The 17,356-nt window shown below is 42.1% G+C and overlaps 1 protein-coding gene across 1 annotated transcript in view; it reads left to right on the top strand.

Moving 5' to 3' along the window:
• LOC133028794 (protein phosphatase 3 catalytic subunit alpha) overlaps positions 1–17,356 on the top strand; it is a 60,856-nt gene that overhangs the window by 13,990 nt on the left and 29,510 nt on the right. The window contains exon 3 of the mRNA XM_061095829.1: positions 11,231–11,431. Within this exon, the coding sequence (XP_060951812.1) occupies positions 11,231–11,431 (201 nt within the window). The remainder of the gene's footprint in view (positions 1–11,230; positions 11,432–17,356) is intronic.

Here is a 17,356-nt window from a genome sequence, read left to right on the forward strand (position 1 = left end):
TTGGGAGGTGCGATCACGCCTGTTGAGGCATATTATCTCAGAGCCAAGCTGTGAATGAGTACAGAAAACACTGAAGTCAGTTGGATTTTGGGCAACATTTTTCTTTTGACTAGCAAACCATATTGTAACATATTCGATAATATCCATATCTATTTGCATCCTGTAAGAAGGTTTATTGATTATCGTCTGACTTGAATCCTAATTAGGGATTTGAGTAGTTGTACTGTGACCTCGGTCAGTGCTTGACCTCATTTATGTGTAGAACAAATAGGGTTCCCTCATAAGCCAGCCATATTCATAATATTCAAGGTATTATATCTGAATACATCCAATGTTCTTGAAATTAGTATTATAAAGGCATTATATGTCCGGATAGTGAAAACAAATTATGTTCTGCAAGCTGAATTTCCTTTCCAGTTTGCACACTGGAGGGTTTTCATGTGTGCATTATTTATGAGTGCCTGGAAAAGCCAGTTCTGTGTGTTTAACTTCTGGTTGTGTGACAGTGACTCCATTCCCAAGCTAAACTGCACCCAGCGGCTCTGTATCACGTCCAGCCACTCGACTGCATGTCACTACACACTCACAGAACACGGTACCAACAAGAACGCTTTGTAAAGTGGCTGCCCGGGCGCTGGCTGAGCTCTCCAGGGTTAGTGGGAACATAGTTTCTCGATAGACCTGTGTCGTCAGTCCTTCCCTGTGAAAGCCCTGCTTGACAGCGTGAAGGAAAGCGATTCGAGAACCCCAACAAAGGTGGTACTGTGCACGTGCGAGGGCCAGGTTTTTTGTCCAGATTGGAATCCAAACAAACCCACCACTTCCCCCTCAACTGCCTGCCTAACTAGTTGCGCCTGACGACAGCACATAGAATGAAGCCGACAGCCTGCTGACCTGCAGCACGTACATATGTTCTCTCCTCTCATGCATGTTGTGTTGCTTTGCTTCGCTTTGCACAAGACTGAACGAAATAACAGATGCACTATTCTGAACAGCCAGTCACACAGCTTTCTCTTTCATTGACTGTCAACAGCAAGATCCATAGATGTTGGTGGCCTGTAAAATGTTGCAGTAGCAGTGCCTTGTGGTTGACAGTCTGCTTTTTGTGGGCCCTAAAATGACAAGCGAAGATTCATGCTATATATGTCATGATAGTACTCTTTAAGGCTTGCAGGTACGTGTGGCTGTGAAAACTGTTATGAGCCACAGGTTCCATTTGGGGGAATAGCTTGCATACAGCTGAGCATGCACCCATCGCACCCTGTCTTCCAGATCCTTTCAGCCTCCTCCATTGTTCCGTCTCTGTTATGCTCTAAAGCTGATTACAGCGCCTTCTCTAATGAAAGCTAATCCTGTGTCACGGCATTGTGGAGGAAGACGAGGGGGGAAGGCCTCAGCACGGCAAAGCTAGCAGGGAATGTCTTCTTCAGGGCCTGTCAGAGTGGCTTTCAGAGGAAATGCCAGAGAGTGTTAACATCTCTGCAAAACCTGGAAATCTGTAAGGTGTTTTACATGGAGACTGAGGGTTTTTTGTGTCAGCCTGTTGGCTCTTAACACCTTACACACAGTCCTGCCCAAACCTGTAATGGCCTGTAATAATTCACTTAACTCGGTTTGAGCCAGCCGCTCCTCATAGCCTCCTATAGCAGCTGGAACTTACTTGTCTAAATTACTCCAGTGTTGTCACCTACTCTAGTATGGCACCTCAGGTCCCTCTGACAGTATTTGCAGTCTAGGTTTGGGTGATTCATTGGGTAAATATCTATAGCCTTGGGCTAGGCATCCTTGTTGTCATGAAAACCAGCCCTGAATGTCATACCACTCACTTTACGCTGTGGTTTCCGTCTCTGTTTCAGTTACATGAAGTAAAATGCAACAGTATCTATTTTTTGTCATTTGAATTTGTCAACATCCTCTTTTTTAATTGATGTGGTTTGACATCTAGAACTGATGTATGTGGCAACTTGTATAGAACATTTGGTTGTGTTATTTTAATGGCAAAGATTGAATATCAGATTTCTAACTTCTTTTTCCCAAAAATGCTATGCCATTGCTAAATCGATACTTGCCAGAATCAGCACTGAACCTGTTGTGGCATATTGGATTGGTCTCTAGTTTTCCACCTCATTGTTATTATCACAATTTATGATGTGTAAATTTCAAACGCGCTGAGACCGAAAAAGGCAACGTGATAAAATATTCATCTGCTGTATTTCCACTTTTACCATAACAATATTTCGACCGTGAGACAGTTGGGTCCCATGGTCTGTAATTGGATGGAGACTATAAGTTCTGTGAGGATGGTAAATCTGCAGGGACATCCCATCAGTGCATTTCGAGCCAGGGGATTTTTATTTGATGGATTGACGGGTGCTTTTTTCCCCCAGTAGGCATTTTTATTTTATTTCGTCTCTCGGTGCATTTTTATTTCATTGACTGATTTCTCTCTCTCTCTGCCTGACTCATACACTCCTCCCCCACTCCAGCACCAAATCACTGTAGTCATTTGCCAGCCGTGATCCCGGTCTCTGGCGGCCTCTCACTGTGTCATTGATCGGCTGCTGCATTGATGGCTCGCCGCATGCCCTATCACCACCAAAAAACCAGTGCAGGGACTTCCCCTTTAGAAAATGCCCCCCCACGCCCACTATCCTACAACATCCGCCGCCTACACCCATCACTCCAATCTTACATGCATACATATATACATGCATACATGCATACATCCCGCCGCTCACCCATGACAGCCTCCCACGCTTCAGCCCTAACCTCGCTAATTAATCAGGGACTTAGTTTGAGTGCTGTCTGAGCAGCAGTGCATTTTGATCACCTGGCGCTGCCAACACTTTCTGCAATTCTCATCTAAAATCTGTTGAGCCAACAGCAGGATTAACGTTTGCTTGTCACTCAGCCCCATACGCTGTCGTCAAGGTCTCTGAAACACTGCTATGGGCTATTTTCTGTCAGAGCTTGATGGTCTTTGATGATTCTGACAGCCTTGGCAGGACGGATGCAGGTCTTGGGTGGAGCGTTGTCTTGTTTAGTATACGACCTGTCTGTCTTAATAATGAGGATCCCTCGATAACTCATTGATGGGAACCACTGTGCAGACAGCCGTACGTGTTATTGCAGCGAACAGTTGTCATACGCTCCATCAGACTTTCCTATTGTTTGTGCACTTCACTTTGCTATTATCTGCTTTATATTAGTTTTTAAGCGTGTAATAGTGTAATATGATGAGGGTTCTGTTCAGATTTCCAACCTTGGATCAAGTCAGTGCAGAGCGTAGCATGCTGCCGGCGACTAATTTTTAAGCCAATATTTTGATGGATGAAAGATTTAGGCTGAGACTCCACAGCGCTGTTTCCCTGGCAACCACTTTTACTCACTTTTATCTAATACCTCTCCCGTTTTGTCGATGCGATGTAAAAGCTTGTGTTTCTGCAGCAGCGGATGATGATGGTCAACAACGCTTTAAAGTACAGTAACGGTCCACTGGTAGCTTTAAATCAAGAGCCACAATTGATTATGAGATTGACCACAGTCCGTAGAGTGGCAAGTGGGGAGAATGTGCAGCAGGGGAAATCAAATGTGTTTTCAAAGATGGTGCTTTGTTCATGCGATCCAACAAAATATTTCTAGCGTTTCATATTTAGACACTAAAGCAAACGGTGCCAGTAGAGCTGGAACAACATCCAGCGCTTCACAGTTATAGTTAAGTGTTGCGAAAATAAGGCTTTTTATTATTATTATTAATCTAATGGAAATAAATTCAGTAGTTTGAGGGCATATATATTCTAAAACATGGGTGCTGTGTCCTTGCTGACTGAACTAACCGCAACAACATATAACTTCCATTCAAACTGGCTTGCTACTAATTTGATGGCCAGATGTAGTAATTTTAAAGCATATATTATTAATGACGGGGAGCAAATGAGGTTGTACAAGAGCACAAGTTATTAAAGGAAGCCATTGATAATTTGTGTGCATAAATTATTAAATGTGTTATCCCTAATACCTGCTGGGCTCTGGAGCAATACAACAATATCTGATGCAGGCCCCTAGGGTCTTTATTGACAGCTCTGCTCAGTCCCTCTTTATTTTATTTCCTCTGATGCAGCCCGTTCTCTCCCTCTCTCTCTCTCTGGTCTGTCTGTCACTGAGAAGGTGAGTGCTGCTGGCTCCGCTCTCCTTCCTGCCTCAACCACAGAAGTAACCACTCCATTCCCATACTGCACACAGATATAATCGGTCGACTCCAGACCACTGAGCTTCAAAGCTACGCTCTGCTAAGCGTTTCGTTCAGGGCCGGCTTCTATCCCTGCTAATGCATGGTAAAGAGGTTCACGCCAATTTCCAAGTGACCTTTTTAACCATCAGCCCCAAAGCCTGCAGGCCTTTTGAAACTCCGGTATTTCCTCTGTGGCCAGATGGTGTCCCATTCTGTTCTATAGCTTGACTTCCACTTTAATACATCTTCATGTGGCATGACATCTGAAAAAAACCCGAAGCAGTTGCCCTCTTTGCCATACATTGCAGACGCCAGATGTATGGATTCAGCTAAGTGACACAATCCAGCCTGTTAATACCTGCTTTGGTAGAATTATCTAACGACGTAACGCCCGTAAGTGTGCAACGAAACATCTGGTGTTTTAAAAGAGCAGATTTTGGCAAGAAACAAAAATTTGCACTCTCTAGAAATGGCTTTTCCTATTTCTTCTCCAGGCGTCCATTCAGGATCTTTTTTTAAAGGATCGTTTGGATTCTTGTAAACTTCTTTTCCCCTTTTTCTTTTGAATCATACTAAAAATGGAGTATGCTGCCTTCTAAGAGAGCAGGGGTGGTTTATTTGTGGAATTGGTTTAATATTTGTCTAATTTTTATGGTTTCTTTAAGGGATGCATCATTTCTAGAGAGCTGACTGAGCTTTTGATTGATCGTGTTATAGAGGCTTTTCAGAATCGGTCACATCTGACATACAGTCATGGTGCTGGTGTATCCGGTGTGTGAGGTAGAACAGATTGCAAATAATTCCTCACCTTGTGAATATAATGTTTAATATCAGCCGCTTCAGTTCTTTGTTGTCAGCACAGATAGCCATAAGATCTCAATCTTTTGCATTATGCATGTCAGGTAATCAGCTTCCGAATGGACTCTGCGGTACTGTATTAATGAAGCAATAAAACTGCTGCCAGATGACATTTGGAAGTTGATGCGTACTGTACGGCTCAGTGTTTCCTACAACGCCTACACAAACTCATGCATTCGGTTCATCCCGGACGCCCAAACATATCTTGCTCTAATTCAATGTCGTTATGTAATTTAATTAACAAACCCTGGTTATCAGTGGAGAGTGAGCCGCGCACTCTTTTGTGCCCTATTCAACACTCGGCAGTCGTCCTCTGTGCATACACCACACGTATTAGCTGCTTGATCACTAAAAGGCTTTCAACTTGGAAAAAGTCTGATTGTGATTGTTTTTTTTTTTTCATTCTGTCATGCCACATGCTAGTGGGTGTATTTCTTTATTGCATTGCTGCATGCCGCTCCACTCTGGTTGAGCCGTCTTACCTGGCACTGGCTTTAACATACAGCACCATTTGATCAGATAGAGAGTTTCCACTTGATTCATTAAACACAGATCTAGCTTGGCACTTTGCCTCAGGATAAAAAGCTCAGCATCATTTGAAAAGGAGTGATGATGGATCAGGGTGCTGCTGTTTTGTGCGATTAAGCAAGCAAAGTTATAGATCGGTATCAGCGGCTGCACTGTCTTTACTTCCTAACGTATATGACCATGCACTCAGATTCCTTCTGGTATTCCATGCTTTGGATGAAGAGGCCTTTGTTGCACTCACACGTTGTTTCGGAGTCTTAGTTCTGACTTGTCTCCCTGTCGGTCAAGCTGATATTTCCACTGGTCATGCTGAGTCTCACAGGGGAGGAAATTTGATGGTGTGGTAGCTTGCCTGCTATTAGAGGGTGGAGGGTTTGAGGTGGGCCGTGACCACCACAGGGCTTGCTCGGTGCGTCACGCTCCATCAATTTCTAGGGGATCAATTCGGCAGCTGATGGAAAGATGCTGTGCATTGCAGAACTTAGGTTTCTGGCCCTGGAGGACCAAGGATTTATCATGAGTTGTTGCTTTTCTTGCCAAGCAGTCTGCTGTATCTATGGTTTTAAAGGATTTCATTTGTTTCGTCATTGCCCACTCACTGGCCGCAATCCCAACCTAGCTCAGATAAATTCAGACTAAATGGTTTTGTAAACTGAGGCAGTTTTTATCAGAAACATGTTTCTTCCTGTCTGTCTGAGGTAAACAGAGTCGATATCTGCTATAGGTATTGGGCTTCAGCTGATGAAATTAAACTGGGACTATAGATCTCATAGTTGCACAAATTAGATGCCAATCAATCTGATTGTGAATAGAACTGTATTATTTCAATAAAAGCACTTCCTAATTAATTTCAGAGTCTATGTAGCCACAAAATAAAGGCATAATTTGAAATAGTCCGACCACCATATTGGTTCGCCGATAATATCCGTGGATATTAACCTTTCTCAGACATTCAGAAGTTTATGTTTGCCAATATGAAAGTTTTTATTTTATAGAATAAACAATGAGAAGAGATGAGCATTTGTGTTGATATTTGACAAGAAATATATAAATTTTCCTTTTCGAGCTTTAAATATGTGGTTGTACTTGTGTTTTTGTTTTTAATTACAGTTTTATATAATAAAGTTTATGGTTAAACTATAAAATATCCTGTAAAAAAGCTCAGTAACATCTTATTGCCATAAGAACTATTTCTTAGGAATCTTTGAAATTTTTTAAAAAGATATATAGCAGGCGATATATTGTATTGGGAATTATTTTCCCCCTAATATCTGTATCGACCTCCAAAATTCCATATTTTAGAGTTTGGAGATCTGGTCTGTAGTATTTTCCTGAATTATCACAGCATGGGATGATGACAGGTTTAGTGCACACAACTATAGGATGACTGACAAGGTCAGGAAGGAAAGCGATATTCAGGATTTGTAGACATCAGAACTGCCAGATCAGGCCAGACTCCCGGTTGCACTCTGTGTTCTTCGCTAAATGAAGCCAGGGGCTACTCTGCGAGCACTGCTACAGTCTGTCTCACATTCTCCAATTAAGCTGATCTGTCCAGCACCATATGACTGCGCACCTCCTGCTGTCTCATTCCTCCGAGAGATCGCATTAGCTCTGAACTACACCAACCTGAACATTTCAAGCTGCCTGTTTCCCCACTGCCTCTCAGCAGTTTCAGATGCACTGCGCCCGGTGGTGCAGATCTCTTAAGAATCACACTACAGTGTCTCCAATAATCTGGCGTAATTATTCCATTCACGACTGCAGCATGAATGAAGGTGGCTGCTACGGTTGCTGATCCAAAGCTTTGCGAGTTCAAGACTTAAGACGCAGTGATAATCCACTGTAGAAGGAAATGTATATAAACCTCACCAACCAACACAGCATATCATACTTTATTAAACAAATGAATATGAATTAAAGCCGATTTATTGTGTCAAGTCTAAATATTAATTTCCAGAGAGAGGAAAATCAGACTCCAATTTTTATTCATTCACTCTGACACTCGCATTCTATCCTCATTTCTCTCTCAAGCGAGATTCAAGGCTGCAGTGCAATTTCCTGCTTACATAACAGAAGGGAACAGAGAAATGGTAAAATTAATGAAGGCAAAAAGCGGCCGGCTAATGGAGAGGGTTTTTTGTGAGTCATGCTCGAGTTCCAGGCAGCTTGCCTCGGGTCAGTTTATTCTCCCCAGCTGTATAAGCCCGGTATGAAAGGATGGATAGATGCACAGGGTTATTTGCAACGATCAACAGTTTCCGTGTGGGAATGTTCAGATGCTGCTGTTTGGGAGGAATAGGGTTGAGCTGTGTTTTTCTGTCCAACATCGACTGCCAGTAGCTCATGTTCGAATGGCTAATTACTGCTGGTGACTGAGAAAGATGGTGCTCATTATTTAGTCCAATATATGACACAGCCATTTATTTTCTTGTTCCAATAATGAAACACGAAAAAGAGTTTGATAATTTTTCTTGTTTGACTTCGTTGTTAATCCACGTCGTCTTCTCCTGAGCTCCGAACTTTTCTCTCTCTTTTTCGAGTGTAGAATTTGCCATGTAATGTTTTGACAGAGGTGGGTGTTACTCTTGTTAATAAGGGGGCTGTTTGAAATTCCACAAGGGGAAAGTTCACACTGTTTCCATTGTCATAGCTGTAGGAAATGGAAGGATGAGTGTTGAGGTTGCCAGCTTCCATGCAATTTGTTTCTGTTAAGGAATAATTTTATTCTGTTGTGTTTGAATTTTACAATTTGTCATGTTTTGTCACTTAAATGGGAGCAGGTGTGGCTCAGTTGGATACCTAAAGGGATGGAGCCCTCTGTCGGTATATCTGTCCGTATTTGTGCACGTCTTCTGAAAGCCTAAAGACAAAACGAAGCAGTACCTACAGAAATTGTGGGCTGACATTTAGCGGATAGTTCAAGCGAGAGACGACCATAGGACACGAGGAAGAGATTTCAACAGTGGCAGAACTTTTTAAGGAGACAACTTACATTTTGGCAAGAAACTACAGCAGGACAATTTTTGCATCTGTTTAAAAATGCACATTGTCACAACCTCCTCCACCGTCACCACGTTTAATGTCAGAAACATGTGTCTCATATGTATGTGGGAAGTGACGGTTACATTGTTTGAAATGGTTGTGCATATCCTTTCTGACTGAGCATAGTAAAAAAAAAAAAAAAATGCTATGTGCCCCCAGCTTTCCACACAAACAGAATATATTTTTGCAAAGAAAGTAAATGTCCTTTTTAGGTTCAGCTGCGGTCGACTGTTTTTGGTGTTGACCTGTCATCCCAGTGGTGCTTAATTGGGTATCAATGTGGGCTAAGGAAAAATAAAGTAAGCACTTTACCCTCTGCCCTTATCTGACAGGTCTACACATTTACATGGAGTTCATTATGACAGCCTGCTAAAATCAATACCCCTTTGTGCAGTTTTTGTGATTAATAGCAGTGCTCTTGTTCATCTGCGGAGAATATGTGGCATAATCATGTTGTAAATGGACCCAGCAATCCTGCCTGGAGAGCAGACCTGTCTCCTTTTTCGAGGGGAAAATACTCCTCTAACAGATTGATAATAGTTCACAAGTGTTCACGTAGCATGTGTTATAAATCTCAGTTGCCAGCATGGTGTCGTCGACCGAGCCCAAAGGCCCTGGCCTCGAGCTAGAGTTGCACAGCAGGTGTTCAGGGGGGAACCAACCTGGGGCATTTTGGTAATTCTATCTGAGATGAGGATTTCTGAATACCCCAGATCACTGAGTGGAGACACCATGTTTATATTTTCTCAGTAGATTTCTTCAAGCACATTGAGCCTTTGTTTGGCTTGTTTGCATGGTGTGTGATTTTAAAAGGTTTATGGTTGCAGTAAAGAGGAAAATGGAAGTAAAGGTTGCCATAATATCATAATACCATACTGGCAGCACCCTCCTTTAGTAATGCCACACACTGCTTTAAAACAGTGGTTAGAAAGCAAATAATTAACAGCAAGGCAGAAGAATCTGAGTTTCCGTATAGCTTGCCAGCCTTATGTTGGCCTTCAGATATCACAAATAGGTTTCCACTTCACCTGTTGGCTTAGGCAGCGTTAGCGTCATCTCAGTGGACAGGGCATTGCATTTTAGACTAAAACGTGTATGTTATTAACAGTGAGATAGCTGGCCTCTTGCACCATGATGATTAAACTCTGCAAGTCCAGTGAGTCTGCAGCTTCAACAGAACACCTGTTAGAAAGCTTAAACTGCTGTGAGTCGAGATCCCAAATACTGTCTGTCACCGAGTTTGACACAGATAAAGTGCAGGTCTAATTACAGCTGATGTCACCTTTGGGATGGATGGATGTGCACGCAGACTCGCACGCACACACACACACACACACACACGCACACACACACACACACACAGCCACCAACCCAACAGTTTTTGCTCCAGGCTTAGTGCATTAGTCACACCCGCATGCTATGTGCGAGGTCTGCAAGTGGACATTAATTAAGAGCATGTCTTATTTTTTAAACTCTGTGAAGCTGCTGAATTGAAAAGTCTTTAATTATGCCCTTTTGTTCCTTTTCTGTCAGTAAGTAATATGCACATGAGGGGGGATGGTAGAAAAGAAATAGGCTCTTTCTTTGGTGAAGGCCACTGAGAATACCTGCAACAATGGTTTCATTTAAAAAACCTAAAGCTCCTTTTTACTCGTTTTATGTCAAGTGCTAAAAGGCCAAGGTCCATTTTTTAGAGTTCTATTGTGAGGGTTTATGTTATTTTGTGAAGATAATTAGATTCTTTTAAATCTGTTTAAAGGTTCAGTGTGCCGTGTGCATGGAAAACGTGCACTATGTAATGCTTTTATTGTGATTAGATTGGAAAGTTTCCACAAGGTTTCAGGCTCCTCAGCTGTTTCCACATTACTCAAGCATAAATATAGGAAATTGACAGCAACAGAGATTTACTGTAGATTGAATTAGTGTTATTCCAATGATGCCTTTAAGATTCTCAGAAATATATAATTTTTTTTGCTCTGATATAATTGTGCCTGACAAATTAGACAAATATCTACAAATATCTGAAATATGTTGTGACTTACAAAAATGCATGTTTGACTGAACATTATGTCTCCATTGTTTTATTCACACACATAAAACAGAGCAGGTCTAACTATAGAGATGGTTACACATTAAACCCGGCAAGATAATACACTTGTTACGTTATTTAGACTTTGTCCTCATATGAAAAGCTCTGTATGTTAATAAAACAATAGATATCTGAGCCCTGCTTAATTTTTTTTCTTTTTTTTTTTGCTCTGAGTATTATCAGGCAAACTAGAAACTGTGTGGTACTGTTATAAATATTGAAAATTGAATGAGTCACAGATCATAGCAGCAATCTGGTAAATTGTCTCAGAGGGAGGGCTGGAAGCGTGGAAGTGAACACTAACTCCCTCTCCTGCTGGGAGTCGATCCCCTGGAAGGTACAAAGTACCTCGTAATCAAACAGCTTGAATGTGATGTGGGTGCGTGTCCTCATAATGCTTTTGTCAATGAAAAGCATAGCGAAGCATTGTAAATATGAAAGTCTCGGCATTAATCATTCTTTTATTTTATTTTTTGCAGCTGTCCCATTCCCCCCCAGTCACCGACTGACAGCTAAAGAGGTGTTTGACAGCGATGGGAAGCCCAAAGTGGACGTGCTGAAAGCTCACCTAACCAAGGAGGGCCGTGTGGAGGAGGCGGTGGCCCTGAGGCTCATAGCAGAGGGCGGCGCCATCTTGCGCGCAGAGAAGAACCTGCTGGACATCGAGGCTCCGGTGACAGGTCAGGAGATGAAAAGGGCAATTTGTGTCTTGGTCACACACAAACAAATTAGTACTTTTACAATAGATGTCACTGGAGAGTGGGGGTTTATTAGAACGTGACCCTTCATGCACTTATATATCTGTTATGTGTTATTTTTATATTTTTTAATCATAATGAGCGTTAATTAATTTGCACTTATCGATGGCGAGTGTTTGTTTGTTCTCTTGTGCTTTTTTTCTTTGGATAATGATAATTTGACACCTTACATGCAACATACAGGAGTAGGAGGCTCGCTGATACATATGCAGTCCATCTATTGTTGTCTTTCTTCCTGGTCAAGTGCCCTGTTCCTTCATTAGACTTTCTGATGAGGTCTCTTTGATGTTGTTGTAATAATCAGAGACCCACTCAAAGGATCTATGGCAACCCCTCATTTCACAATACAAGATAATTCCCCAAATATAGTACAGAGCGGTCCATTCTCGTATTTTGCAGGCTTCGCTCTTACTTACATTCATGAATGCATGGCCCTTTTTCCCCAAAACAAAAGCGTGCGTCTGCAGTGTTTACCGAGGCCATTATGATAGGAGAATACCTTGTCTAAAATTTGAAGAGAGAGAAGATTAACACAAAAGATGCAAACAGCTTGGACAATCATGCAAGTACGTAACCTAGAGGGATGAAAAGAATAATCAGCACTTGGAGCCGTGCACTCGACAAATTAAATTCTATCTCAGACTGAAACTCTGTAAAAAAAATCAACACCACAACAGATCCTCCAGTTTAAACTAAACACCACTCAATTTGTTAATGTCCACGGTGAGACAGTGGGCCATATGCACAAAAAGGAAACACTGTGATCTTTCAGAGCCTGTTGCTGTGCCTGCAATCAGAGCACATACAAAATATCTTAAAGGGACAGTGTTATGTATAGGATTATTGACTTCAAAAGATTAAAATATGACACTACTGGTTGGATAAAGCACTGGGCAATGAAGAGATCAGATTACTGACCAATGACGCATGTTGGAGTGTCACGGGACGTATAAAAACCATTGGTCGATTTCCTGCCTTTTAACCTGATCTCAGTCCTGTTTTTCACATGTGGACGTGCTCTCACGCTGACCTTTTAGTGGTGCTCAGATTTTTATTCACAGTCTGAGAAGCCCTGCGACAAACGAACACACCTCGAGTTACAAATTTCATAACAGTTTCAATGATTCAGCCAGTAAACGTCCCTTCAGTTACATAGAAGCAGTGGACGGCTTCTGCGTGTGTGTGTGCGCAGCAGTGAAGCACTCCTTTCCCTCCCACTCAACACCCCTGTCTCAACCCCACTCCCACTCACTAGTCCTTTTTCAACAAGGATTTCTCTGTTGCGCGTGCACGTGAACCTGCTTTGTCTCCCGAGCTCACACACTCTCCTCTATAAACATTTCTTTGTCTCTCTCAGTGCTGCTCTTCCATCTGTCTGCCATGTTTTTATCTTTCTGTGTCATGCTCGGCGAACTGTTTCTCTCCCTCTGCCTCCTCACCTCCAATTCCAGCACGACACATGGTCAGCAAATTAGTATGTAAATATTTATCATAGACGCACAGCACCATGACATGTCAGCTATCTCTATTTCTCTCCGCTGCTCACCCTCACTTCCTGGTTGAGCCAGATGGCAGGTGGGGTTTTCGAGGAGGGAGGGGGGGGGGTGTTACGAGCAGAGCTGGCTTAGGCCACCGAGTACAAGCTGCTCCCATGGCCTTCGCACAAGTCACCCACCAATCGGGTTCCTACAGCCACATCACCAGGCAACAGCAAGCGCCGGCACCGCTCATGCACTTGTTTGCTGTGCTAGGGGCTCGTCCACGTTGCCGCTAAACACACTAGAAAGGTTTCATTTGAACTAAACATGATATTTTAAATGACATGTTGAAGTAGCTGCAAAGTACAATCATATATAGTTCATGAGCAAGCTGTTTGACTTTTCATAATATTAGGTATTCCAATGACATTTCAACGTTAAGCTCGGGTGTGAAATTGATGTTGTGCATTTAAAAAAAAGGACCTTGATGATGACGATGATGGCCCTTTAATGGAGTTAATGTGAAGTGAATTTGCTCTGTGCATCATTGCAAGGCCATTAAGATTCCCCAATGGGTTCTGATGCGACAGTCTGACCTCGTTTTATCCATTCATGTGTACATCTTCAGACTGATGGAAGCTTATGGCAGCTTGTAGCCTGATATTTCAAATGACATTGTGTTGGCTTGGCTGGTCAGATTGCTTCTCCTCTACCCTATTTGCTAAAAGTTTGCTGAAAGATATGAATACTCACAAATGTGTTAATTGTAACACAATGATACAAATAACATAATATGACATGATACGTTTTAAGACCCAAATGTAAGCCATCATCATATTGTACAGCCCTATAGCGTGTCAGCATTACATAGGTGAGCACTGATTAGAATCCTTTTTAAATAACGTATTTATCTTGTGTACTTTGATGTTTGAGAACAGTGATGTACAGACTAGTCTAAGCTTCATTACTAGTTCACTAAAATTCAAAAACCTTGCACGTGTTTGTTGTTGACCATGTTTTACTCACCAAATGTGTTTTGGCTTCTTCTCTAATGATGAAGACAAGCTGTGCAACATTTTTTCTTTTTAACGACTGGCCAATTATTGACAGTTTATCTTTTTACTCTCAAATATCATTTTGTTTCAGCCTCAAAAAATCCAATTTCTAAAGCGTTCAGTCCAACTCTCAATCAGATACATTTGCAATGTTTTGTTCCATCTCAGCTTGTTCAACATTATACAGATTGATGTTCATAACAGACTGCGAGGTCCACCTCCACAGGATGTTAGCTCACAGAGAGTGCCATCATAAAACCTGGGGTATTGTTATCAGCTCGTCTCAATCAAAACATGATCTGGCCTCGCCGTGGATTTCTCTCGCTCAATGAGCCCGGCCTTTGGGTTGGCCTGTGTAGGTTCTGAAGCCAGGTTGTGTAATGCCCGCCACCCACTCAATAGCTGCTGCCCGCTGATATGCTGCTACTCAGGGAGATCACTTAGCGCACAAGCAGGAGATGGCCAGAACGAATTGTTTCTCACTCCAGATAATGTACTCCCACCTGCTCTTCTTATGTGGGCTCTGGTTCTCACCTCGCTTTCTGTGTGCTGTGTGACAAGAGGGAGGGAGGCAAAGCATGTCTGTAGGTGTACAGCAGCAGATTGTGTGTTTGCTGTGATAAAGCAGATCCCAAAGCTGGAGGAGGGAGCCACTGCAGCATCTCTGTTTGATTACCGTTGAACCGCCGTTGATCACGCTCGCACAGACGTGCTAACTTCAATTCACAGTGATCATTACATCGGGTCTTTTCGGCCGGTGATTGAACTCTCGCCATCGCCGTGCCACCCCGTGGTTTTCTTCACCTGGAGTGACAGCTTTCCAAAAGGTCAGCTGGAGGTGCAGTCCTCCCACACACAGTGTGTTTGATGCGTGCTTCAGGTGAAATTGCAGCCTCTTACTCCCTCACTGAACTCCCTCCTGCCGCGTGGACTTCTGAAAACATGAAAATATTGTTAATTCCCCCGTGAAGATTGTGAGTTTTAAATAAAGCTCACTGTTGTGGTTTAAATGTAGCCCTTTCAGTTCAATGAAAAACTGTATAAGCTCCTTTTTCATAATCATCTTTCTCTTGGTGGTCGTCCCTTCAGCCAGAGTCGTACTAAAGTTTAATGTGACTGATTTTAGAACAAAAGCTTTACAGGGGAGACAGTTGCATCCATCTGTGTGTTTCTTCACAATTGATGCATTTCATCGTTGCCACCGGTGATGTTGGTCGAAGGCCTTTATCAGGTCAGCAGCAGCTTAGATTTGTTTGTTCTTTGTTTGTTATTTCCCCTTCTCAGTGAAACACAATGCCATTGGGATGTTTCCATAGCAATAACCAGCCTCAGCATCACAGACCCTAGTGGGTGAAGCAAAAGGAACCAGTGGGATTACATAGTTCTGTTGTCCTTTATTGAAATTTTGTATTGTTGATGTGTAGTTGTACACCAACCCATACCATGGAGCCTTAATGGTGGCCAGCCTGCAAAAGGGATCCTGGGAAGATATTTGGGAAAATACCTCCATCACTTTAATACACATGTGTGTAACAGAAACATACAAACAAGGTATGAGCCGAATAACAGAATTAAGTCTCATTGAAGAACATGATGTTTACATGGTCAGGGTGAATGGAATGCTCACCTCAACCTATTAGATAGAAATTTAAGCTTCAAACACACTTATTTATTTGAGCACAGACAGTTAATGCACGGTGGCTAAATAGGAACATTCGAAATTAAGTTTTAATTATTCAAACACTCTTTGAGCCATTTTTGTTCCATTAAATCAGTTTTCCAGGAAGCGCACAACCAGTCTAAAATAGACCAGCGTTTCATGTTTTCAGACTTGGCGTGATTGCAGGAGGAAGTAAAGACATCTTTGGAAATCGGACACAAATATCGAGGCTCCTTGATGTCGTTCCCTACTGTGGATTTTAACAGTTACACAGTGTGGGTTTAATAAAAGACAAACGGTAAAGCGGAGGTTTACGATACAGTCAAGCAGAGCTGGTTCCCGGAGCTGTCTCACGAGGCTCGTAACTGGAGATAATTGCTCTCTGACGCTGTCCTCCAGGTCCAGCTAATTGGCTATCTCTCTGAACGACTTTTTCACCAGCTCCTATTGTAATTCTTGCTGCTAGATACAGTTCATAAAGCCACAATTGCCACTGCGAGAAAAAAAAAAAAAAAAGTCTGTCCTTTTCAAATTAGATCGCAATCCATTCACCAGGTTGTTAATCAATTCATTTGCTGATTGTTTGAAGAATAAATGAAATGCTTTGACAAGAGATAAAAGGCCATGTTTAACGTTGGTGTCCCAGCAGTAATGTTCACCAGGAATATTGCTGATTGTTATCCTTTTATTGTTTATCACAGCTCTTAGGTGAAGAAGGTGACTCACCGACTGAAAGAGCCGATATCTCGCTCTCATTGAATTACATGTCTGTTGCTGTTAGCGGCTGTTTTGATCACGATGGCTGTAGAGATTAAATTTGGACTCTTACATGTCCTGGTATTTGTTAAAACCAAAGCCCTTGGTGATAGTGAATCAGAGGGCACAGTTAAAACCATTTGACTTTAATGACATAATATGTAACAATTCTTTATTAAAATCACTAAAAACGACAATGGTGGTGAAGACGACAACTCCCATGATCCCACAGTACTTTGTGATGTCATCAAACTAAGTCTTCGGTTAATGTTTTGATTCAGAGAATCCTAGTGAACCCTAGGTACATATGGAAAGTTTAACACATTATTGACTCTACGTATGTCTTTAATATGAGCCCTGTTCCACACATTTATCCTCTGTAAAATTCCATCCGTCCATTTCACATTTCAGTACATTCAAGACTATTATTTTCACCATATTACCACAAGCTAAAACAAATATACTAAACTAATCAAGGCACATTCAGCACAATGTGAAATGGCCTGATTAAAGTCAAAAAATAAAAAAGCTACAACAGCTGCAGTGCAGAAAATGAATAAAGCAATTAAAAGTTGTTTTCAAGCTCGGTTTCAAACCGGGCCAGTACAAAGTTGAATATATTTAGTGTCAGTTGTGGTCACCACTTTCAGGGAAATGACGCTACAGTATGGCTGAATGCAGGGAAATTAGATCCTCGAGTTTCTCACCAAATTCTGCTCCTGTTTCCAAAGTTTTCCACCTGCAGGAACCTTGGATTTTCATTTTCAAATGTGTGCGTGTGTGTGTGTGTGTACCTCTGGACTGAACACTAGAAGTCGACCATTTTCGGTTTTTCAATGTCGATGCAGACATTTCGAAAGCAGGGTGGCTGATGGCTGATATGTTGTTCATTTGTTTG

This window comes from Limanda limanda, chromosome 22, assembly GCF_963576545.1.
Source record: "Limanda limanda chromosome 22, fLimLim1.1, whole genome shotgun sequence".
Classification (NCBI taxonomy): Eukaryota; Metazoa; Chordata; class Actinopteri; order Pleuronectiformes; family Pleuronectidae; genus Limanda; species Limanda limanda.